Source organism: Biomphalaria glabrata, chromosome 14 (assembly GCF_947242115.1).
Source record: "Biomphalaria glabrata chromosome 14, xgBioGlab47.1, whole genome shotgun sequence".
NCBI lineage: Eukaryota > Metazoa > Mollusca > Gastropoda > Planorbidae > Biomphalaria > Biomphalaria glabrata.
In genome coordinates, this window is record NC_074724.1 from 22,526,965 (window position 1) to 22,551,980 (window position 25,016).

Sequence of the window (25,016 nt, forward strand, 5' to 3'; positions counted from 1 at the left end):
CAAAATTTAAGTCATTGACTGTACTCTAAAAAGATGATATTATAAGAACTATTGACATATCACAGGTCAAAATTTAAGTCATTGACTGTACTCTAAAAAGATGATATTATAAGAACTATTGACATATCACAGGTCAAAATTTAAGTCATTGACTGTACTCTAAAAAGATGATATTATAAGAACTATTGACATATCACAGGTCAAAATTTAAGTCATTGACTGTACTCTAAAAAGATGATATTATAAGAACTATTGATATATCACAGGTTAAAATTTAAGTTATTGACTGTACTCTAAAAAGATGATATTATAAAAACTATCAAAATTTAAGTCATTGACTGTACTCTAAAAAGATGATATTATAAGAACTATTGATATATGGCAGGTTAAAATTTAAGTCATTGACTGTACTCTAAAAAAGATGATATTTTAAGAACTATTGACATATCACAGGTCAAAATTTAAGTCATTGACTGTACTCTAAAAAGATGATAATTTAAGAACTATTGACATATCACAGGTTAAACTAATTGAAAATACTTTGACCTAATTGTTTGAAAACAGAGTGAAATGGACAAAAGAAAGTCACAAATGGGATTCAGCAAAAAATCAATAAAACGCAAAAAGCAGGTAAACTAGTAGCAAACATCAAAGGCTTCTGGAAAGGTTCAAAGTAGTTATCCTTATGCTTTTTATTTTCATAGTAGCTAACGAATGCCAGCCACTTATAATCTATTTATTTATCCAGTAGATGCTTGAAACTAAAAGAGTACATAAATGCATTTAAATTTTACATACTTTTCATTTCATCAGTATTAAATAAAATTAGTTTATTAATGCTATGGTACTAATTAAATGTAAACATTGTGTAACTTATGAATTAAGATTCAAAAAATCAAGTATGAAATATTTTCTTTTGAAAAGTATTTAATCTTTGAAACTGAAATATCAAAGGAGCATTATTATAAAAGCACATTCTTATTTGAGCACTATTGTTGTGTATCACAAAAGTATTCATTTAAAAGTTATTTCCATTGCTCCCTCTATTAGAAGGAAATTTTGACATTTCTGGATGATATGATCCAATACAAAAATACAATGCGTCAATGTGTGTCTTACTAATGAACTGTAAAAGGTTAATTATTTTATCCTAGCTGTATGTTTTTATATTATTTTCCCCTGTGATTCAAGCATCACTGTCTCTAATAGCTGTTGTATAATATTGAAATGTGTAAAATTCCTCATATAATAGCTTGGAGAAGAAATACATTATTTATTTATATATCTGTATCCTTTTCATTTTCGCTTCAATGTATCTTGCTTATTTCTGCTTTGCTTAGTGTGTTGTAGTAATCTCCCTTAATTAACCGAACAAAATTGGAATAAAATTGACTTTGTAATGTTGGTATATTTTTATCTCAGCATAATTTAGCAATATCAAGTGTGTTTCTTGTTGATCATAAATAATACATTCTCTCTAATTGTCAACTCTCATTTACATTTGTGTGACTTTCTAAACCAGAAACTATTTTGCAGTAAACATTGATCAAACGTGACTGCTTCATACAGTTGAAATGTTGATAGTTTCAATTCTATGATGGTATTCATTGGTCATTGGCACTCTACTTCAACTTCAGACTGGCCACTGTTAGGCTCATAACAGTATTTAGAATTTGGACTCAGTGGGTATCAACAATATGAGTCCCAGACCTCAGCATAAGATAGTCTCCCAAAAGCATTATGGAATTATTGTCTGTTCTGGTAGATTTGAAACTACATATTAAAATATGCATGCATAATAAATGTATTGGTTATGACTGAATTAATGACATACTGCATTGAACTTTGCCCTAAGTTCATGACCTGCTCACTCTAGCTAGCCACCACAGAAATAACACAATGGGTGTAAGGCCACACGTTGAACCTACTTAACATGGATCTTAGTTGATGTGTTTATAAAACACCTGTCACACTGACAAAGTATCATCTTCTTCACAAAGTCAACCAAATGATGTTTTAATTTCTAGCAGATGGTAGCGACGGCCACCTGTGAGTGTTTGTTTGTGTGAACAGCGTTCTCACTTTATTTAGACATTTTGTCAGAGTGGCATAAATGATTAAGTCTAATTTCTTATGTGTATTCCAATTTCAAAGTCCAGTTTCTTATGTGTATTCCAATTTCAAAGTCCAGTTTCTTATGTGCATTATTTCTAATTATTTGAACTGCATTGGGCTCAGTATTGATTTATTGTTTATTACGTTGTGAACTTTTTATTTGTATTCAGTCATTCGAATAAGTTACCACAATTTCAAACCATCTACTTCTATGAATGTATTTCAGTTGTAAATAAAACTTGAGGAATATCTCATTACAATTCAAACAAAGCTAAACATTTTCATTTTAAGTGCTGAGCTGTAAACTGTTGTTTTAAAAGCATGCATGAACTACAGAGTGTGACTGTTTAGCTTTGAAAGGCTTCCTGCATCAATGGTTTTATGTCAAAGATCTAATAAGAAAAGTGAATTTCTGGACTATTGGTTGATTCTCACTCGTTAGATTGTGACACCTCTTTGTATTGTGTTGAAATAAAGGATGATATTTGATGCAAAGCAACAGTTGACTGGTTACTTTATGACAGTAAGTAAATTATGATCAGCATCAATATGTAGTCACCACTCTGACAGAAAGGATACACTTTCTTTAGGAAACACAATGAAAAATGTTAACTCTTTCTCTCCATAATTATTTTCCTCATTTCGATAGTATTATTCATTTTGCTCATTTGTATTTCACTGTCCTGTTATGATTAAATTTCAATAGCTTTATTGTTTGTTATCAGGAAATGTTATATTTGGTATTGAATTATTGGAGAATCCATGCTCTTTTTACATAACACAAATTAAAGTTTATAAATCCAAAATCAAATTATTTTAATGGGAGTCAAATCAATGTTGGCATCATCAATTAGGAGAGAAAGAGTTAACACTGGTATAGCATTTGTCCAGGTTCCTAGTTTGGTGGAGACTGCTAAATTCTATTTGTAGGGTGTTGACTGGCTTGGTACAAGCTGAAAAGGATCATGTCATGTCATTCTAGAAACTTGTGCCTTGACTTCTTCTGTCCAACAAAAGTGTTACATATAAGTAAATAGGCTCTGACTGTGGAATGCTATCTGAGCAGAATGATCCTAAAATCTAGGCAACCCATCCTATTTCTAACCAAACCAAAATGTGCACACACTCATGTCTGAGTATTTGTTCCTCCAACCTCCCATCACCAATTCTTTTTTATTGTAATTCTATCTTACTAACCACTGTTGTAGATGATAATAATAACTGAAGATGATAATGACTGAAAATTACATATACTGAAACTTATAGGAGTAATGCTGATATCTAGTGTCCAGACTGTGTTTTATAACTAAGATCTCTAGTGTCCAGGCTGTTTTCTATAACTAAGATATCTAGTGTCCAGGCTGTGTTGTATAGCTAGGATATCTTGTGTCCAGACTGTTTTCTATAACTAAGATATCTAGTGTCTAGGCTGTGTTCTATAAATAAGATCTCTAGTGTCCAGGCTGTTTTCTATAACTAAGATATCTAGTGTCTAGGCTGTGTTCTATAACTAAGATATCTAGTATCCAGACTGTGTTCTATAACTAAGATATCTAGTGTCTAGGCTGTGTTCTATAACTAAGATCTCTAGTGTCCAGGCTGTTTTCTATAACTAAGATATCTAGTGTCCAGGCTGTGTTCTATAACTAAGATATCTAGTGTCCAGACTGTGTTCTATAACTAAGATATCTAGTGTCCAGGCTGTGTTCTATAATTAAGATATCTAGTGTCCAGGCTGTGTTCTATAACTAAGATATCTAGTGTCCAGACTGTGTTTTATAACTAAGATATCTAGTGTCCGGCTGTGTTCTATAACTAAGATATCTAGTGTCCAGACTGTGTTCTATAACTAAGATATCTAGTGTCCAGACCTTTCTATGGCTGTAATGACCAATGTCCAAGTTTTCTTTAAATTAGTTATTTATTGTCTATGTTATGTTCTCTACTCAAGTTGTTTAGGATCAACATCTTTGAGCTTGCCCCACTAAATATCATTATATTCTGTCACCACACTAGCATTGCAAGTGTCTTTAAAGGTTTTCACAATGTATTCTAGCATGTTCTATCTTGTTCAGTTTACTTTGTCTTGAGTGTATGAGTATGCCAAGTAGAAATATAGTTTGGGATATTCTTGACAAGGTTACAGGAAGCGTGGTCGAGAGGCCAAGTGCGCTTGAACTTGGCTTGGCTTGGCTACCTAGAAGGGGGCTCAAGGTTTGACACCCGACTCGGGCAGAGTTGTGTTTACTGAGCGCCTAAAGGCAGCATGGAAGACCAACTCCTAGATACCCCCTTCCCCCCACTGGTCCACAAATGAGATTGGATCAAAAGCACACTGAGCATACTATAAGCATGAATGTAGCGCTATATAAAAGCTATAATAATAATACAATGCTCAATATTTTTTGGGAAGAACACTTCAATTTATTTTGTTTTACATGTTTCTGATATTCCTTCAGACTTGAAGATTATTGCATCCTAGCCCAGTATGTTTGGGGAGGGGGGGGGGCTGCAAGGTTAGAACCTGGGACCATCTAGATGAATTTACCACACAATCAGGCAATCACATGTAAATCAAGACTCTTCTTCATACAGAATAGATTAGTACTGTGTATTTATAGTTGAGTTGAAAGAAATATAATCATGTTTTTGAGGTCAGGAGTTTTTTTTTGTTTTTGTTTTTCTTACATTCATCAAACATTTATCTACACATTTGTAAACCTTTTTTTTTTCTTTGATTTTGTATGTAGTCCTTCTATTACATATTATTTCTGATGCTTAGAATTCAAACATAAACCTGGATTTTAAACAATATACTACTTTTGGCTTCATGACTTTTAACATGTTTTCTGTGTGAGTTATCTAACTTTTAAACTTTTAATTTGATCTATGTAAAATTAGATGTTATTTTTAGCATTATTGCTCTATTTTATAGATTGACACTGTGTAGTTAATAAAAGAGGTGACTTCTCTATTTGTTGTAAGGCCATCTAGGTTAAATACTTCTTAGAGACATATTTTAAAATAAGTATGGAGAATTTTCATATTTGTTAATAGTGATAAAAATCAAAATATCTATTGTTCTATTTCCTTTTCTTGCCTTTCCTATAGAAATATATACACACACTGGTAAATATATACTTAAGAGGTCAAATCGTGTACTATCTGTAAATGGAATGGAACTCAAACAAAAAAATCATGTTGCTTGACTTTACTTTAAGATGAACTACTTTTTGCTTTCCTAGTATTTGAAGAATCTTCCCTGACACAATGATTTTAGTCATATAAATTTCTCATTGATTTAAAAGTATTATACTGGTAAAAACATTTATTATAAAATGTATATTTCTTCATATGATTAACGATCAGTGAACTACAGATGTTTACAACTTTGTAGACTAGCCAGGTTTAAATGCTCATTAGTGAATCCCATAGTGCTTGGAACATATTGATGATTAACAGAGAATCTATGTATTTTGAAACCTGTCTTCTAAGTTTTACAATGTTACTTTCTCTATGTTAGTTTAACCTTTTTGTTTTAATTTAAGAAGTATTATTTTTATTGAGACATTGCTGTCTAGCTCTGGTCACCTTTTTTTTCTATTTTCCACTAGTGGCCCAGTAGTAATCTTAAAAAAAAAAATACTGGGCAGTGTAATAGGCAATACTATTGTACCAGTGAACTTTTAATTATTTTAATTATCAGGAGATATAATTTTAAAGAAAAATGATCTCATTTTGTTTTCTTGTGTTCATGTGTGACTGTGTGTGATGCCCTAACCACATCTTACCTTTACCCAATTTTTCCTTTAATGTGTTTTTGAGTTTAAAAAAAATCTTGGCAGGAAAAAATTGCTATGGGCAGCATGCCTTCATGAATTTCACCATTGAGTTTCATCTTTAGAACATTTGTTATTTGTTTTGTTTAGATCATGAGTACAACATACAAGTCAAGAAGTGAGGACTACAAAAGAATGTTCAAAGATGTTCCTAAAGATGAAAGGTTAATAGTTGGTAAGATTTTAGAATAATAGTATCTTTATTATTCTGGAGGAAATTAGTTTTACACTAGAGCATTGCACATAACAAAATATTACACTGAGGCAAATTTAATGTTGTCTAAAACTCTACATGACGAGTTTATATTAGAAAGTTGACTTTCAGGGAAAGTTCTTGTGATGGTAAAAGGTAAAATTGTGCCCCAAAGGGTGTTTATTTTTTAATTTAGCTTTCTTGAAAATGTTTTTCTGCAACAGGTGTCTATCTTCTTATCTTATATAATACAGACCTTACTTCAAAAAGAAGATGATTACATCCTCTGTGTCATGCATTTAGTCATGACCAATAACCAATGACCCAAATTCTGCCAAGTCACTGGTTTTTCTGGCTAGCTCAGGCAACACATTCCATGCTCTAATAGCGCTAGGGAAGAAGGAGTATTTGTACCAATTTGTCCTAGTATATGGAATGAGAAATGTGCTTTTATCTTTGTGTCTTTCTGAGTATTTTATAAAATTTTGTATTTGAAGATTATGGTTCAGTGTCTTATGTATAATGGCTACTTTACTTTTCTATCTTGAAGGCTTTCTAATTTTAGTGATTTTACTAAAGGTGAATTAAATGTGAATATTCATTTGTTATGAATCTCACTGCTCTATTTTGTGTCTGTTCCAGTTTTTTAATGTTTTCTTGAGTTGAGGGGTCCCAAACAGAGTATGCATATTCTATTATTGGCCTAACCAAGGTTAAATAACATTTTAGTTTTATGTTCTTATTTGATTTATAGAAATTTCTTTTAATAGACCCTAATGCTTTGTTTGATTTTTTTATAGTTTCATCAATGTGGGGATTCCATGACAGTTTTTCATTTATTAAAACACCTAGGTATTTTGCGTTTTTAGTCTGTGTTACTGGTTTACCATGAATAAGATAAGTGGTATTAATTTGTTTTGTTATTTTTTTTGTTACTCTTAATAACTGACATTTTCCTGGGTGGAAAGACATGCTCCAATTTGATTCTCATTTCTTTTAATCATCTAATTCTCTTTGTAAAATTTCTGTATCTTGTGTTGTTTTTATTGTTCTATATATTATGCAATTGTCTTCAAATACTCTGACTTTTGTTCCTGAACCGATGCAATTTGGTAAATCGTTTATGTAAATTAAAATAGTAGTGGACCTAAGACTGTTCCTTGAGGTACTCTTGAGTTTAGTTGGAGTTTGTTGCCAATGATTTTTCTTTCTAATGTTTCAGGTGTCATTGCTGCAATGACTATGCATTTTAACCTTGAAAGTAGATTATTGTTTGTTATAACATTTAATTTTTTTCCCCATAACTTTTGTTCTTATGTTTCAACTATGTTTCTTGACAAAACTTCTTTTGTCTTATGTAACAGACTACTCTTGTGCGCTTCAAAAAGATATCTTGGTGCAAGGTCGAATGTACATATCTCAGAAGTGGATTTGTTTTTATGCCAAAATTTTCAACTGGGAGACCATGGTAATATTTTAAGATTTACTTGGTCATTTATTTTTAAGAAGCAAACTTCCCGGAATGTTGTTTTGATTTGTTTCAAACTTTTTGGCCCCAAAATTTTTTGCAATGATAGAATAAATTCACATTTTCTGATATATTACTTGAAAAAGAGATTTGATGAATACAACTTTCTCAAGTGTTAATGCTTAGTGGAATTTTAAAAAGCATTTTAATACTATATAACTCTTAATAATCTTAATAAATGTGAATGTTTTTGAGACATTTAACATCAATAATCTCATGCTGTGAAAATGATATATTTGTGTAGCTGATGATTCCATGCAAGGAGATAACTGCCATCACTAAGGAGAAAACTGCCAGAGTTATCCCCAATGCCATTCAAATCACTACAGAAAAAGAAAGATTCTTCTTCACATCCTTTGGCACTAGGGACAAAACTTACATGATGCTGTTCAGAATATGGCAGAATGCTTTATTAGATCAGGTACAAGTGAGTTGTTAGATTCTGCAATTATAAAAGCTAAGAAAGTTCCCCATGCTGTCTATAGTGCAGATGATGTTAAGGTTATCTGTTTCTTTGGTCAATGGTTGACGAGCAGGGTGTTATGTGGCCAGCACAACGACTAACCGCTTTTACTTGTCCCAACTAAACTCAGGTACCCTTTAGAGTTGGGTAGACTCAGGGGGCACCCTAAGAATCCCAAAATTCAAAATCCCAGTCTTCGCTAAGATTTGAACCCAGGACCCCAGGTTCAGAAGCCAAGCGCTTAACCACTCAGCCACTGCACCCATCCCATGCAAAGGTTTTAGTATAATCTAATCATCAAGCCCTCTGCTCTTGTTTCTAAATTTATCTGTTACTTTGTCCTGGACTGATTTTGTCATGATTATCATTTGTTACTAAAAGTTACTCTGGCCAGAGCTAGCCCTTTCAATGACTAATTCTGTGAACTGCTCAACTGTAAGTCACTGTGCATGTTCTTGGCACTTCTACTGTTACAGATGAGAACAAAGAAGACAATATTATTGGAGCTGTGCTTAATTTTACTTTTATCTATTTATCTTTAGTCATGTTCATACTTTTTGCAGTAATATCCCTTCATTTATGAGATATCCCACCTTATCCTATAAGACAACTAACCAGTAGAACTTCCTCTTCTATTAGTTATTAGGGCTATTTCCACCAGGAGTCATGGGAAAATATAGTCTACTTGGTAGCTGTTTTTTTAAATGAGCATATTTTATTTGATGGGTTTAACTTAAAATGATTTTAATTCCCAGCCAATGTCAGCCAAAGAACTTTGGACTTGGATACACTACAACTATGGGGATGACCTTGGTCTGACCACTGATGATGAAGATTATGTTCCACCTCAAAGTTTTGAGGAGTTGACAGAGAAGTTGAAAGAGGAGATACCTGCTATCAAAGTAAGTCAGTCTGGAATTTTAAAGATAGAGTTAAAGATACCTGCTATCAAAGTCAGTCAGTCTTGAATTTTAAAGATGAGTTGAAGATACCTGCTATCAAAAAGTAAGTCAGTCTTGAATTTTAAATATGTTGGAGACACCTGCTATCAAAAAGTAAGTCAGTCTTGAATTTTAAAGATAGTTGTTTTTTTTTCTCACATACATTATAGAAGAAAAGCTACTAAATGTTAAGAGAGTGAAAAAACTCTTGGTTGTCAAACGCAAAGGTGTTAAGTTTAAGCTCATTATGAAGTCTAGGGTTTTACATTCAATACTTGGTCTCTTACTTCTTGCTCAAACTTGTTCTAAAATTTCAGCCAAACATTTAGCTAGTTACCAGATACTCTGCATTTAGGCAAAAAAGTTGTGAAGCTTCTTCCTACCATCAGTTCATTAATCGATCAAATCATTACATAAACCATTTCTCATTATAGAACAAAAATTTTTTTTAAATATACATGTCTGTTATTTTCTCTAGGAACTCAACACAGACTCTGAAGTTCTGACTACAACAGCAGAAAACCTTCAAACAGCAAGCAATGAGGACACAGATGCATTTGTGACTGATGAAGTCTTTAACAATGTGACTGATAGCATCCCTCTATCTCAAATTCCTTCCCTCCCTTCCATGCCAGTTGACTTTCTGAATAGCAGTGATGATAGTGAAGGTAAGCTAGAATGGATTGACCTGTAACTCTGTTAGTTTTGTAAAACAATCTGGTTTGAGAGTTACATAAAGAGAAGTCAAAGAGGAAAGTATCTTGATAACAAGAGATCAAGCTGGAAGTATTTATTCTCATTATAATTAATTTCAGTCCATTATGTCTACTAAAATCAAAAAATCAAGTGTTAGCAAATATTGGTTATAGACTGATGAACTGCCCACACTATGGGAAAGGGAATGTTCATGTGTCAGGTACTACACTGGAGCGCCACAAGGGTGGGTTCTGTATACTATCTACACCAATGACATTCAAAGTTGATATTCCTATCATCAAATTTGCTGATGACGCAGCCATCATTGACAAAAGTTTGTACTGTTCAACATTGGACACCTTTTATTGTACAGACAACTTTCTAATTGTAAATGTTTTTTAACACTAAAGAAATGATTGTAGATTTTAGGAAACTTAAAGACCATTTTGCAGAAATTTAGACCAACAACCAAACCATAGACCAAATGCAAGAATATAAAAACTTAGCAATAACTATAAACAAACAAGCTAAAATGGTGTAATGCCAAAATCTTTATTTCAAAGTGCATCAGCAGCTTTTCTTTCTCAGGAAGTTGGCCAAATTTAAAATTGACAAAACAATAATAAAACTTTTTGATACTGCAACCATTGGTTGTCCGATTACTTTGCTGGTATGGTAATACTTTACTGGCACAAAGATGACTAAATAGACAAATAAAAAATGCATCCTATATCATTCGAACATGGCTACTACCATCCACAAACAAAATCCTTAAAGACAATTTCAACCCAATCAACTACAGTTACATCAGATCTGTCCCACTTTCATTGGTCAAGGTCACTTGTTGTCAGTGAGAATGTAAATAGAAGCTTAATTCATAAAGCACTGGTTGTATGTGAATGTTGTATTCGTGTTGAAATCTATATTGTTATTGTATTAATGCTGAGGTGGACTGTACTCAAACTGAATATCCATTAGTTTGGACCAATAAAATTATCTTATCTTATATTAGCAGATTTTCTTATACTTCCTTAAGCTAATTGTGCCATGAATTTAGTTTCATGTTGTTGTTTTTTTCACTATTAGTAGTAAAATGTCTTTCCAAAAAAAGGTGAGCTAGATTTCACAGATCTGTATAAACATCTAGTCTTGAGGATAAATTTTAATTTTGCTTCAACAATTTACATATTTCTTTAAAGTACGTCCTTGGCTATGTCCTAGTTCCAGAAAACTAGCCATGAAGACATGAAACAATGTATTCTACTCTTGCAGGTGAATATTTCTGTGCTGGCCATGACCACCTGGAGAAGATGTACCTTGATGAGGTGTTCAACATTAACATTGACATAGTGTTTGCCTGTCTGTTCACTGACTCTCCTTTCTTTAGGAGTTTTGTGGGATCCAGGAAAACTTTTGGTGAGTTTGGAACTCTCCTTTTGTGGGATCTAAAAAAACTTCTGAGGAGTTTGGTGGATATCTTTTTGGAAGAAAAAATGTTTACATTTTCTAATCATATATAAAATCTGTTTTCCTTTTATTTTATTTTATTTTTGTTTTTATATCTCTTTGTATGTTTTATATTTGTATTGTTTTGTATATCTCTAATTTGACAAAACATTGATTTGGCTAAAGAAAAAATAATTTTAGGTTTTGATCCACAATTCATTTACCCTAACAAAAATGTTCAAGTTCATCTATTGCACTTCTTCACATTATTTGCATCCTGATAAAATTATGGATTATAAAAAAAAGCTCATAAAATCTGATAGAGTAAAATGTTTCTTTGTTGTTTTTTTGTACTAAAAAGAAAATAAACAAGGGAGTATTAAAGCTGGTAGTTTGTAAAGATAGATAAGTGTCCTAGGTGAAAGACTTTAGGTCAAATGTTTTCTCTTCTGCTAGAACTCAATTTACCCAACTGGGAAGAAGAACCAGATGAGAATGGAAATAAAGTAAGAAACATTACCTACACTCTGACTTTGAACAACTCTATAGGACCCAGGACATCACCCTCCACAGAGAGACAGGTGACACAAGTTTTTTCTCTTTTCAGTCAGATTGTGAAGCATTTGTTAATTATATATTATATTGTTAATTATTATTATAAGACATTTGTTTTCAAGTTTAATCATTAAAGAAGATACAAATTATTCCTTCTACTGAGGGTGACAGAATTTGCTGCCATCAGATGATTTTGTACAGGCTTTTTACAATGGGATCACACAGATCTTTGCAAAGTAGCAGTTTCTTCCAACTATCTGTTTCTTCTCATTTCTTCAATTCACTGTTCATTTCTTTGCCTCATTTCTCCACCTCTTAAATGTTTATAAAGCTGATATTGTCGGAGAACCCAACTTTTGTTCAGTTCCCATGTTTGTTGGTATCCTGCAGATTTGTTACACAATGAGTAAACCTGGCAAGATCTACCATGTGGATTGTGAGTGTTGCAATGGGGGGATTCCATACGCTGACTCTTTCTACATGCTGCTGCGGTACTGCCTGACTCGGGTTTCACCCACCAAGTGTAGGATTGTGGTCACTGGTGAACTCAAATACAGGAAACATGTTATGGGGATGTTTAGAGGTAAAGGCCATTCACTCAAGGTCACTTCCACAATGTAATAATCAATAATTTATTGATCTAAATTTCCCATAGCAATATTTAAGTAAAAAAAGTCTGAGTAAACTTAATGTAAAATAACATTGAACTATATTCTAAAGATAAATAAGTTTAATAATTATTTTTTTAAAAGTTTTTTTTTTCAATGTTTTTCATCTCCTGTTCTGACGGAACGTTTAGAACAAAATAAAGTTGACAGTAATATTTCTTATTGTATGCCAATCTCTTAATTAAAGGGAGGGAAGTTTAGGTTAAAAATATGAAAGACTATAAAAGAATTTGTTCATTTGTTTCTGTATCTAATCTATAATTTATTTTAATTTTTTTTTGTATAAGGGCGATTAGGCTAACAAATTTTAGGATTTGCATTCTAGTCCTGGGTAGATATTTTAATTTTTCTCAAAGTTCAGCAAATTTCAGTTCCATTATTTTTAGCTATTTGGAAATGTAATCATTGATGGTCATAGCTTTGGTTAGCTGGCTTCAGTTGTAAAATAACTTTGATGCATATCCTAGTGATAGGATGCAAACCTGGACATGGATGGAACATTGTAATACCATTTAGTAAGCATGTACTCTTCACCTGTTCTAGAGGAAACACCTTTTTTTTTTGTTCATAGTGACCTTTTTTTTTTAGTTTCTAATGTTGTATTCACATTTTTTTTTTAAGCTATGATAGAGAAAAGTGCTGTGAATGGATTGACAGATTACTATAGACAATTATGTAAGTAAAACAAACTTCTCATTTTGTAATACATTTAGTGTTATAGTTCTACATAGAGATAGAATTGTTAATGATTTATTGTTACTAACTCTAAACACTATGTTCACATAGTTAAATCATTATCAAGTATTTATACATTTCTTGGTTTTTAATCTATACATTTCTTTTTTTTTTATCAAATTTTTTATTTTAAAAAACTTGATGACAGCTGCCCACTTGAGACGAGAAGCAGAAAGACAGGAAGCCATTATTTTAGGCAACCAGACAGCACTACCAAAGAAGAAACTACGTAGGAAAAGGGTCAAACTTCATCCCACAGCCTCGGACACTGGATGTTCCACACGCCAACAATTTTCTGAAAGGCAAACGTCAACACCACCATCTCCAACTAAGAGTAAGCAATTTATCTTTCTGGACTGTCTAGAATTAAATGTTAGTAAGTTCTATGAATGATATGAAATTGGAGAGTTTGGTTTCTTTAAACTAAGATGAAGTTTGACATTTAATCCTTTAAACCATTATACATGAACCAGATTTCTAACAATTTAATAACTTTGATAAACATTTACTTTGATGTAACAGCATTTGTGAAACTTTGTAAACAAATAAAAGTAAAATGTAAACCATTTAAAAATGTGAGTATTAATTATAATAAGTTAGTAAGACAATCCAATTCTTTACTGACTATTTCCAACTCCTTTTAAAGGGATTCTTGCATCCCTGAGGCACAACTGCCCCTAATTGGCCATGATCTTGTTGAATACATTTTTCCATTCCGATCTCTTAAGGGCTTTTTCTTCTCTATGCCTAAACCTTTTGAGTAGTTTTCCTTTTTTGGGTATAGATTGTTTTTCATTCTGATGAGTCCAGTTTATTGTATATGTTATAGTTTTCATAACAAAATTATGATAGGGTTGTTAGTGAAATCAATCATTGTAGAAAGCCTGAATGCTGACCTGCAGCATCACAAACTGTGGGCAGTTTAGACCAATACCTTATTATCACATCATACAGACCTGTGACATGCCAACGAGCTAGTGGTCTAAACTGCCCGCAGGTTGTGATGCTGCAGGTCAGTGTTCAGGCCTTCGATAACAATGGTTCTGGGCTGTTAGCCATTCAGACCAGCATCTGACACCTTGCATCTCTTGGAGTAGCTACCTTTACTTTTGGGTAATGTGTCTTAGTCTTTGCAAATCCTTCCATTTCCTGCCAGGCAGCACATATAAATTTTGGTCCAGCTGGGTATTTTATTTCACTGGTTCTCACTATATCTGGAAGGAAATATGTAAATCAACATTCAACACTTGCCTATTAAAGGATCAGCTAAACTAACTTGAATGTATGCTTATGTCATAATCATATGTTTTTTAATCAACTTCTGAAGCTTGGGGCATATTTTAGTTAAATTTGATATGTCTAGTGTTATTCATAAAACAATTTTGACAATTTCTTCATGAACTCCACACAGCTGGTTACAGAGAAGACAAACTGATTGAACTAAATGCTCACACGCTGGTCCGCATAATTATTGTTATGTAAGTACATTTATATAAACCTGTCTCTGCCCACCTCTCTGCTTAATTTGTAGATTATCAGACAGTGTTGTAAACACTTCTTAAAACAAAGGGCACTGTTGTAAACACTTCTTAAAACAGGGCAGTGTTGTGTTTTCTACTAGTTATAATGGACAGAGCTCTATGGTAGAGGAAACCCACTGGTCACTTCATCCCATTATTTCATCCCCTGTCATTTCATTCCTTGGTCATTTTATCCTGTGACCTTTTTGTCCAACAAATAATAATTGTAAAATGAATAAATCAGCAATATCTAAAATATGCATTTTTATTTACATGACAAAAAGTGTGACATTAAAAAAAGAATAAAATTAAAAATTATACATTTTTAACACCTTTAGATATTTATTTCTAATGTAACAATTGTTTTTGTGTGTTAGTGTAAATCAGTAAGATATGTAGGTTATTGATAGTAAGTGCTTTAATGTTTAAATGGGATTGAAACAAACCTTATATAGATGATATGAATCTGCTACATAGGAAGTGTGAAGTCAGTATTTATTGGAATAAATAAAACATTAAAACATTATCTCAAGGTTCTTAAGAAAGAGTTTGACAAATAAAGGGAAAGATGACTGCCGGGAGATAAGTTATTAGTGGCATGATTATAAGTATTCTTATCATTCTTATCATATCTTGCAAAAGAATTCCACTACTTCCATCACACCTTGGCCTTTGATGATAAGTTATCAGAGCTATGATCATAATTATCCTAATTATTATTTATCAAAAGATTTTCGCTACTTCCACCACACCTTGACCTATGATGATGATATCTTGCAGTATGCGCAGCATTGTCCTCCCCTGTCATCGAATAGAAGCAATATGACTGAACACATGCCCAACATTACGACCTATCTGGTCAAAACTTTTTGAGATTAGGTTGTCATTTTAACTCTCATGTTTATGTTTGTAACATTATTACAGAGCCTTGAGCCTACATCATGTTTGTAAACAGTGTTCTATAGAATTAATTATTATTATTATTACTATGTACTACTAATTAACAAATATTATTAGATTTCTCCACAAGAATGAAAAGAGAAAGGAGAACACTATAAGAGCATGTTAAAAATATCAACAAGCTTTATAAATAAAACATATTTTTATATTAGATGAAATGAGGGCTTAAAGTTTTAACAGCACCATTACACAATGGATGAGAAAAAAAAATTTGATTGGGGATGAATTGACCAGGGGATGAAATGACTTGGGTTGAAGTGACAAGAGATGAAATGACCTGACACCAGCGTATTTATGAAGTCAAAGTTCAAGTGTAAAGAAGATACAAAGATGAGAGTTTAAGTCAGATGGTCATTCCAATTGGGTAATCTGTTTCAGTTTTAGAAAAGATAAAAGGCAGATAGAGGGGGGATGGCATGGGAGAGTCTGAACTTCTCCTGCAGACAATGTGGCAGTGGCGACACCCATTCTTGGATACTAAGTGACATTGGCAGTCTACTAAAGACTGTGTGGCAGAGATTTTTCTATGCCTGAGAACTTCTGTAGAATTAGTCCTCAGTGGTAGCAATTCCAGACACCATTGAAAACCTGTACAATTGTTAGTGTAGCAATGTTCAATTATAATATTGAACATTATTTAAATACATCTTTATTACAATAAGCAATATTGTGGCAATAAGTCTTTTTTTCTTTTTTTTTATTACATATCTTGATAGTGGAATTAATTACTGTATATTCTGTTTTAATGAACCCATTTTATGGGTCAATTCATATATTTAGAGAAAGAATTCATTACTTTATTTATAACTAGGGCTCCTAATTGTATAAATACTTGTGTTCCTGAAGAAGATCCTTGTTCCTCCACAGACTTGTTCTGCTACTGTTATTTAATGCTGTTCTGTTCTATAAGCTGTGGTCCCTAGAGAGTTATGCCAGTACACTTTATGGTCTACCATCACAGGAGTTCTTAGAGAATATAGCGTAAGTTGTTTATTTTTTTTAATCAGACAAGCTTTTGGACTATTGGTAGAAAGATGTTTTCCTTTATGCCCATGTGGCACAGTGTTTAGTGTTGATTCCATTGCTATCCAGAGACTAATGTCTGTCTTGTGTGTAACCAGGAAGCAGCCTCGCAGCCAAGAGGAGTGGAGTAATTTACTACAGCAGCAGAAAATGTTGCACGAAAATGAAATTACCAAATGGGAAGAAGTTTTGACAACATCAATACATATAGTGGAACAAGTGAGTCCTACTATGTCCCTTTATTTAAGGACATTTAGATAAGACAAAATTATAAGCTTATCTAATGAGGTATATCTAAGAAGGTATATCTAATTTAGATAAGACAAAATTATAAGCTTATCTAATGAGGTATATCTAAGAAAGTGTATCTAATTTAGATAAGACAAAATTATAAGCTTATCTAATGAGGTATATCTAAGAAGGTATATCTAATGTTACTTGGTCCATTTTAAAAATAAAATCTCAAAAATGTCTAAATTTTAAATGTTTTCTTTTTTAGGAGACTTGTAGGACATTTAGCATAAATTTGACAAATACAAATAAACTTTTTAATTACTTATAATAAAAATATTTCAAATAATTTTTGATCTTTGGTTTTGTGGTAGCTAATCTGATAAAAAAAAATGTTGTTTACTATTGTGTGGAGGAACTTTAAAGCATTCAACACGATTGTTTTCTCAGATGAAGAATTCCTTAGTCAACCTTCAAGCAACACTACGAGTTGGGTCCCATAAGGAGTCATGACATCTAGATTCTGTGTTTGTTTCCTGTTGGGTAAACATCTTCAACGTTCCATGTCACTCTTCATGTGATTTATTTATTGTCCACACGAGAGACTTCCATTACTTCCCCATTTATTCATTTCATGAGACTTGAGTGTCTTATGCTGAGACAGCTGTAGGGAGTCTTAGGTTGAGACAGATCAGCTGCATGTTTGCAGCTGGTGAAAGGAGACCTGGCTTTGGTCAAGTTACTTGTTGGTTTGTCAAACTACTGTGATGTTTTTTTTTTAATTCATTTTGTTTGCATATTTAAATCTCAAAATGTTAATACATTTAACTTATGCTCAGTTTTCTTGTATTTTATATTTATCTTTTCTATGCCATTAGGCTCAAGTACATTTCTATTATTGATTTAGAGGTGAAGAACTAATCCTTCTAGAGCTTAGACATAATGTTTAGATTTGAAATATTTTACAAATCAATCGCAGTTTTTATGTTTCTATAATCTGATAAAATTTTCTGTATAATTCTGTGATTTATCACCAGATCCATATTTTGTTTTACCCATTGGATTGAGGTGAAATAATAAACAGGTATCTGCACAAATAGATTAATATATAATTGTAACTTTATGATAAAAGGCAATACTTTACTAAAAAAAAAACTAATGAATATTGAACAAGTATCAATGGAATTGTTTTGTTATTACTTTTTTTTTTAAAGAAATCTAATTTTTTTTCTTTCGTTGTTGTTCTTGAGATTTGTTATCATATGATGTAAGAAAAGAAAATATTTGCTTGTTCACTATCAGAAATATTTTATCAAAATGTGATGTTTGTATTGCACTCATCAGACTACCTAGGTCTACATGTATTTAGTCACATGAATGATGACCAGAATAGAAACATGAAATATAGGCAAGTATTGAGCATTCTAAGGGCTAAATGTGACATCCCACAACCATGTCAACTTTTTGTCTGAGCAAATGTTGAGTCTGTACATGAACATTCCAAAGTAGAATTATTAGAGACTTATCTATGGTGTGTCTACAAAGTTTGCTACACTCTCTACTGCTTGCAGTCTGATGAACTTGTTGGGTCTAGGCTCAAAGAGGCTATTGCTTACATCTCCTAAACAAGAACCTGTGAGGGTAAGATGGTGAACCTAGCAGCAAGTCTCTTCACTACTCACTTTTGGACAGAATTATCTGCAGTGTGATTTGTGGCTCAGTGCTTTGGGCCCAGGCTATTAAACTGTTTTCTGTTCCTCCATCTGTCTAGATTCATTTGCTTTTATCTGTCCCCCCCCCCCCCCTCCGTCTGCAGTCTTATTGTGACACATGCTTCCTGGATGTAGCTATTTACCTCAGCCTCTAGGCTTATGGTTCAGTTCTGTGCATGTATATAGGTCAAAATTTATTTGATAAGAATCTGCTGTTGCTTTATCTCCCCTTGTATGTCTCTGTTTGTGAATGGTATTGTTTGTTTCTTTAGTGTTAAACATGTAGTCACTTGTAGTGTACTACCATAAGTTAGACTGTTTTGAAAATAATTTGAAATTGTAGTTACTTTATAGTTTAGAGATGCAAAATCAGTTCAATTACAGCAAGTCTAATGATGGAGAAATCCATCATTTTATTTCAATGTATACAAAGGTCATTTAAAGATGTGGATAGAACACTTATCCAAAACGTCTTCTACATTGTTTATAGATCTGTTGCAATGACTTTGAGAGTAATCAGCAAGAAGAAATGAACACCAGCACTCATTGTTGATATCTACAAGAATGTTTTCAGACATCTTTCTGCAGTTTTCATTTAAGTTGCTGACAAACAAATTTACTACGTAGCTACATATTGGACTTTTCTTTCTTACGACTATTTAGAATGTCAGAGTGTTTCCAGTCCATGCTTAAGAAACTGATTGACTAGTTTCAAAACAAATATGTTATTTTGTCTAGTGAACCAACTAAGGTGTGAAGATCCACTGTGTCCTCTCTAGCATTGGAACAGAAATACAAATATCTGTCAACATGTTCCCTTTTTATTGTATATATAACCTGATGGTTCAAGTTTTCTTCTATGTGTTTCATTTCTAGTCTTTTGGTTCTTAGACTGTCCTGACCTCAATGATTCACTATTTGTTGCCTATTTTGTGTTTTTTTTTGGGGTATTTATATTAAACACATTTGTGCAATGGCAACTATATTAGTATCTTTAGAAATGTTTTGGATTGTCATGGTTTTTTTTTGTTTGCTTGTTGTCTGCAATGTTTGAGTGCAAAACATCTGCCCTATTTATACTTTCTCAATGAGCTTATATCTGCATTTTGCTTTTTTCAGAATGTTTTCAAGAAACTTTTCTGCTTCAAACTTTGTTTTTATCTGGAACCTAAAGAGTCACTTTTTTTTATCTGTAACCTAAAGAGTCACTTTGTTTCTATCTGGAACCTAAAGAGTCACTTTGTTTCTATCTGGAACCTAAAGAGTCACTTTGTTTTTATCTGGAACCTAAAGAGTCACTTTGTTTCTATCTGGAACCTAAAGAGTCACTTTGTTTTTATCTGGAACCTAAAGAGTCGTTTTGTTTTTATCTGGAACCTAAAGAGTCACTTTGTTTCTATCTGGAACCTAAAGAGTCACTTTGTTTTTATCTGGAACCTAAAGAGTCACTTTGTTTTTATCTGGAACCTAAAGAGTCACTTTGTTTTTATCTGGAACCTAAAGAGTCACTTTGTTTTTATCTGGAACCTAAAGAGTCACTTTGTTTCTATCTGGAACCTAAAGAGTCACTTTGTTTCTATCTGGAACCTAAAGAGTCACTTTGTTTTTATCTGGAACCTAAAGAGTCACTTTGTTTTTATCTGGAATCTAAAGAGTCACTTTGTTTCTATCTGGAACCTAAAGAGTCACTTTGTTTCTATCTGGAACCTAAAGAGTCACTTTGTTTCTATCTGGAACCTAAAGAGTCACTTTGTTTTTATCTGGAACCTAAAGAGTCACTTTGTTTCTATCTGGAACCTAAAGAGTCACTTTGTTTTTATCTGGAACCTAAAGAGTCACTTTGTTTCTATCTGGAACCTAAAGAGTCACTTTGTTTTTATCTGGAACCTAAAGAGTCACTTTGTTTATATTTCTGTCCCCAACTTTCTGTCACACTTCCAAGATCTGGTCATTAGTAGCCATGAAATTGTGTGTTGATGCTCTGAAATCAATTAGAATTGACATCACAAAGTGTTCTAACATTTGAAGTGTTTTCATTGACACATTTTAATCCCCTTCAGTTTGGGACAACAAATTAAACTTTGACCTTAAATACCATTACAGCAATATCAAATGTTTTTTTTTTGTTAGAAAAATGAATGTTAACAAAACTTTAGTTTTATCAAGTAAATTTACAAAATAAAAAAAAATTGTGATGACTCCAGATGAAAATACTTCAAAGAAAGTAACAAAAAATATTTGCCAATTAGACTTAAAAACAAATTATTTTTTTGCACCATTTCTTGACCATCTTCACATTTTGACTTTGAAGACTGTGTGCTTTCCTGTCAACTTATTTTCTGCACTGTTTCTTCTTTCGTCAGTCTGTGCCATTTTCTAAACAAGTCAGATGCTTCTTTACATAGCTGTGTACTGAAGTCCTGTCTTCTCAAATTTCATCTCCTGAAATGGCTTGAAAATAAGTCACAGAGTGAAATTATGGGCAGTAACAACTTTGTGAACTGTGTGTCAATCAGTGAATTGGGCAATGTAATACTTGAGCCTCTCAAGTAGGTCATTACCAATGCTCAAGATTGATACCTACTTAATTTTTTTTTTACCCTTCTACTGAAAAGGTGTCAGTTGGAGATGTTGAGCTTGTTGTCATGTCAAAATGAAGTGTTTGACCTGTTTCTCAGAGTCCACTATTTTCTTGGTCCTCTCCTTGACATTTCCCCACAAGTTGCTGAGTTGATATAACTTTGGTAAGTTAAATATAAGAAAAAAAACAACATTGAGCTTTTATATCATTTTGTAAACCTTAATCTTTCAAGTCCTTTTATCTTTTGATGTAATTATTATTTAGAATAGAATTGTTTCTTTGTGACACTCTAAGGCACAGGCCTTGTTTTATCCTGTTTGTTGAATCAACAATGTGTTGATGTGGGAATGTCAACCAGGTATGTTTCATATTTCTGTCCTGTTCCAGTATTTAGAAGTCTAATATGACTTTGTTGTACTATGTGATTGAATAACTCTGCCTGCTTTAGACTTCTGGCAAACATCTGATAACCTAATGCTACAAGTTCTATGTTATGTGACAAAAGATTAATGCATGCCTCATGCCAAGTCATTTCCATTTCACTTACACATTTAGCTGCACTACACAGAACAACTAGTTAACTCTTTAACCACAAGATAGTCATAATGTTTGAATGTGTCACGCCTGGCCAAAGTTTTCACTGTCTTGATGATGTGTTTGAATTTTTGAATGTGTCATGCCTGGCCAAGTTTTCACTCTCTTGGTGTGGTGTTTAAATGTGTCATGCCTGGCCAAGTTTTCACTCTCTTGGTAATGTGTTTAAATGTGTCATGCCTGGCCAAGTTTTCACTCTCCTGGTAATGTGTTTAAATGTGTCATGCCTGGCCAAGTTTTCACTCTCCTGGTAATGTGTTTGAATGTGTCATGTCTGGCCAAGTTTTCATCATTGTTAGCTTGACTCTGAACCACATAATGGTGAACACATTCAATTCTCAATAAGAAATTTGTTTGATCAATATATGAAATCCATTTCTGGTTTGTTTTGTAACTTAAACTAATGTCCTATGATTGTCCTAAGAATGTCCTAATGGTTGTCCAATTGATGTGTTTTGGTATAGAAGGAATGAGACAATACACACACTGTTGAGGGATGTTTGGTTCAATGTGTTGGAGGAGTCAGACTAAACCAGTCAGGGGGGACAACTGAGTTACCACACTGGTGAAAAAGGACAATTTTTTTTCCCCTAGCAAGCTATTGTGACTAATCAGTTATTTTTACTGGAGAATTTCACTCCTGGGAGGATAACTTGAAAAATGTACCCCTGGAAGGTTGTTTAGTGTCTGACCCTCAGTGTCTAAGAGACAGTGTCTTGAAGACTTAGTCAAAGCCAATGTTACAGTTTGTCACAGTCAATGTTACAGTTTATGTCAATGTAAGTCAATGTTACAGTTAATGTCAGTGTCTTCATATTCTCATGGATGTAAGTGTCTGTGTGTGCCTGAGTAACATCTATGTGATACTCCAAATAGAATCTCGTCAAGCTGTTTACTCCCTATTACTCTACTTGATGGTTTTCCTCTAATGTTCGTCCATGTTCTATTCTGCTTTTTATTTCAAGAGGTCCATAATTTAGCTCTAAACTTTGTTGACATTGGTTTTATTATTGATTTTATTGTTGTTATTTGACACTTATTTATGATTCCATCACATTTTCTTGTACATGCCATTATTGTCTGTGAATACAAAGTAGCCACTGTTTTGAAAAGAATTTGATTCAAATCGTAGTTACTTTATAGTTCAGAGATGCAAATGTTAGGAAAATATGACACAACTTAAATAACAATAGAGAACGAACTTATTTTTTGTTCGAGTCTATAGTTTTTCTATTACGCAAAAGTATTTGAACGAAGAAAAAATGAGATTGTCATATTACATATCTCAAGCTGACTAGATTTCTTTAGTTTACTCTTTGTCAGCTGAGCTGTAGTCAACATTCCTAGAGATGATTACTCTCTGTTGTTTCAAGTCTTATTTGTATTCACTCGTTCGCTAATCTGATGGCATCGCCTTGTTTTTAATGATACATTGCCTTGATTTGTTTTAATGCTTTGAAATTTATACATCTTGCTTGGATGATGTTAAACTCACCTGTTCATCAGCTGTATTATTAGAGGACATAACATGAAATGGCATGTCATCAGCTGTATTATTAAAGGACTTAACATGAAATGGCATGTCATCAGCTGTATTCTTAAAGGACTTAACATGAAATGGCATGTCATCAGCTGTATTCTTAAAGGACTTAACATGAAATGGCATGTCATCAGCTGTATTATTAAAGGACATAACATGAAATGGCATGTCACCAGCTGTATTATTAAAGGACATAACATGAAATGGCATGTCATCAGCTGTCCCATCACTTTATTTCCTGACCTTTGAGTAGCAGGCTGTTATCATCAGGTAGTGTGTTAGGTTGTAGGCAAGTTGAACATTTGTAACTTTTGTGTGTGTGTGCTCCTTTTTAATACGTTGTAAAATCGCTCAGGTCATTATGACATTCTAGACCTACATGTTATATGTCGCTATGAGGGTATGTTGTATGATTAGTATTAGCTGTACCAAATAGTGATAGCTATTTATGTCAAGGTCACAAAGTCCTAAGCCTGCGGCTATTGTATTCCACCTTGTCCATCCCACTTCATAATATTTGTGTATAGAACTTTTTTTGTTTTGTTTTGACTATGTCCTTGAATAGAACATTTCATGAATGTTCTGTGTAGAACAATGGGACTTGCGCTTTGTTGATCCAAACTAAATTAGACGATGATCTAGAATAAAACCATGAAATCAAGTTTCTTTTTTTTGTTTTGTTTGTTGCGATATCTGTGGGCGGGAGTGTCTCTCCAAATTAGGGCTTCCGCAGCCACATGAAAAAGTGTTCGAGATGCACCATAGTCGTTCTGAAGGGGGCCAACACACTTTTGTGACCAGGTCTTGGCGTACATCTTTCTACAGCACTTATAGAAAAGGTGTTCCCTGGACTAACATTTGTTGTCCATTTTCATTATTATTTTATTTGTACAATGGTCCAATCACTTCTCAATAGAGACTTTTTTCTCAAAATGAAGGCGAATTCCTAAAGACCTAACTGTTTGGTGTATCCGGTACGCAGAACGTTGCGATGCATTTTGTGTTCACTTTTTGGAACTGAGAAGCAAATTGAAAATGGATTGTGTAAAGAAAGAAAAGAAATGATGTGCCTAACTTTTAATTGGAACAGTTTCTATTGGGAGTCTCTTCAGCAATCCTCTGGTCTAGTTTTTGTTTTGGAGACACATCTAGTCGTAGATTGAAAACATTGCCGGACATAAATTTATCGTAGATGCCTTCATGAGACCCTGGTCGTGCGGTATGCGCGCTGGAATGTCGTTCTGTTGTCTCGATGGTACAGGGTTCACACCCTGCTAGCTGCTACCCCCGGTCGTCCTGTGTAAGATTTGAACTAGGACGTAAAAATCTCAAACTCTGAAGGAACATCCGAAACATTTCACATTTTGACCCGCTGTTAACAAGTCATGTCGACCTGACAGATTGACCATTTGAGACTTTGATACAGATAGAATGTCGGAATAGTTATGAATATTAGAACCAAAGGATTTGTCTATTCACGTGAAGACATCACAAGGAAGGATGAGTTCATTGTGGACAGAGACAAAGATTATTGTTGGACAGTTGTACTTGATGTGAAACCTATTTCCTAGGGGAATGACCGCAAGCTTTTTTTTTTTTTTTTTTGGGGGGGGGGGGGGGTAGGAGTCGAACGAGCAAGCAGAAGTTTTGGTCCTTGGCTCTTTTCTTTTCAACGC

At 33.3% G+C, this 25,016-nt stretch overlaps 1 protein-coding gene across 15 annotated transcripts in view; it reads left to right on the top strand.

Annotated features, from left to right (window-relative positions):
• The window catches only part of LOC106061972 (protein Aster-B-like), a 50,193-nt gene extending 26,192 nt beyond the window's left edge, over positions 1–24,001 (top strand). For 14 of the 15 annotated variants that reach the window (XM_056009405.1, XM_013220216.2, XM_056009406.1 and 11 more), the window contains 15 exons: positions 565–630; positions 6,045–6,129; positions 7,512–7,615; positions 7,920–8,096; positions 8,894–9,040; positions 9,558–9,747; positions 11,048–11,191; positions 11,678–11,802; positions 12,167–12,359; positions 13,066–13,119; positions 13,328–13,513; positions 14,591–14,657; positions 16,527–16,640; positions 16,781–16,901; positions 17,364–24,001. In XM_056009405.1, coding sequence (XP_055865380.1) covers positions 565–630; positions 6,045–6,129; positions 7,512–7,615; positions 7,920–8,096; positions 8,894–9,040; positions 9,558–9,747; positions 11,048–11,191; positions 11,678–11,802; positions 12,167–12,359; positions 13,066–13,119; positions 13,328–13,513; positions 14,591–14,657; positions 16,527–16,640; positions 16,781–16,901; positions 17,364–17,426 — 1,836 coding nt within the window. In that variant the 3' untranslated portion in view covers positions 17,427–24,001. The remainder of the gene's footprint in view (positions 1–564; positions 631–6,044; positions 6,130–7,511; positions 7,616–7,919; positions 8,097–8,893; positions 9,041–9,557; positions 9,748–11,047; positions 11,192–11,677; positions 11,803–12,166; positions 12,360–13,065; positions 13,120–13,327; positions 13,514–14,590; positions 14,658–16,526; positions 16,641–16,780; positions 16,902–17,363) is intronic. The other variant, XM_056009404.1, reaches the window with a different exon arrangement.
• Positions 24,002–25,016: the final 1,015 nt, after the last annotated feature.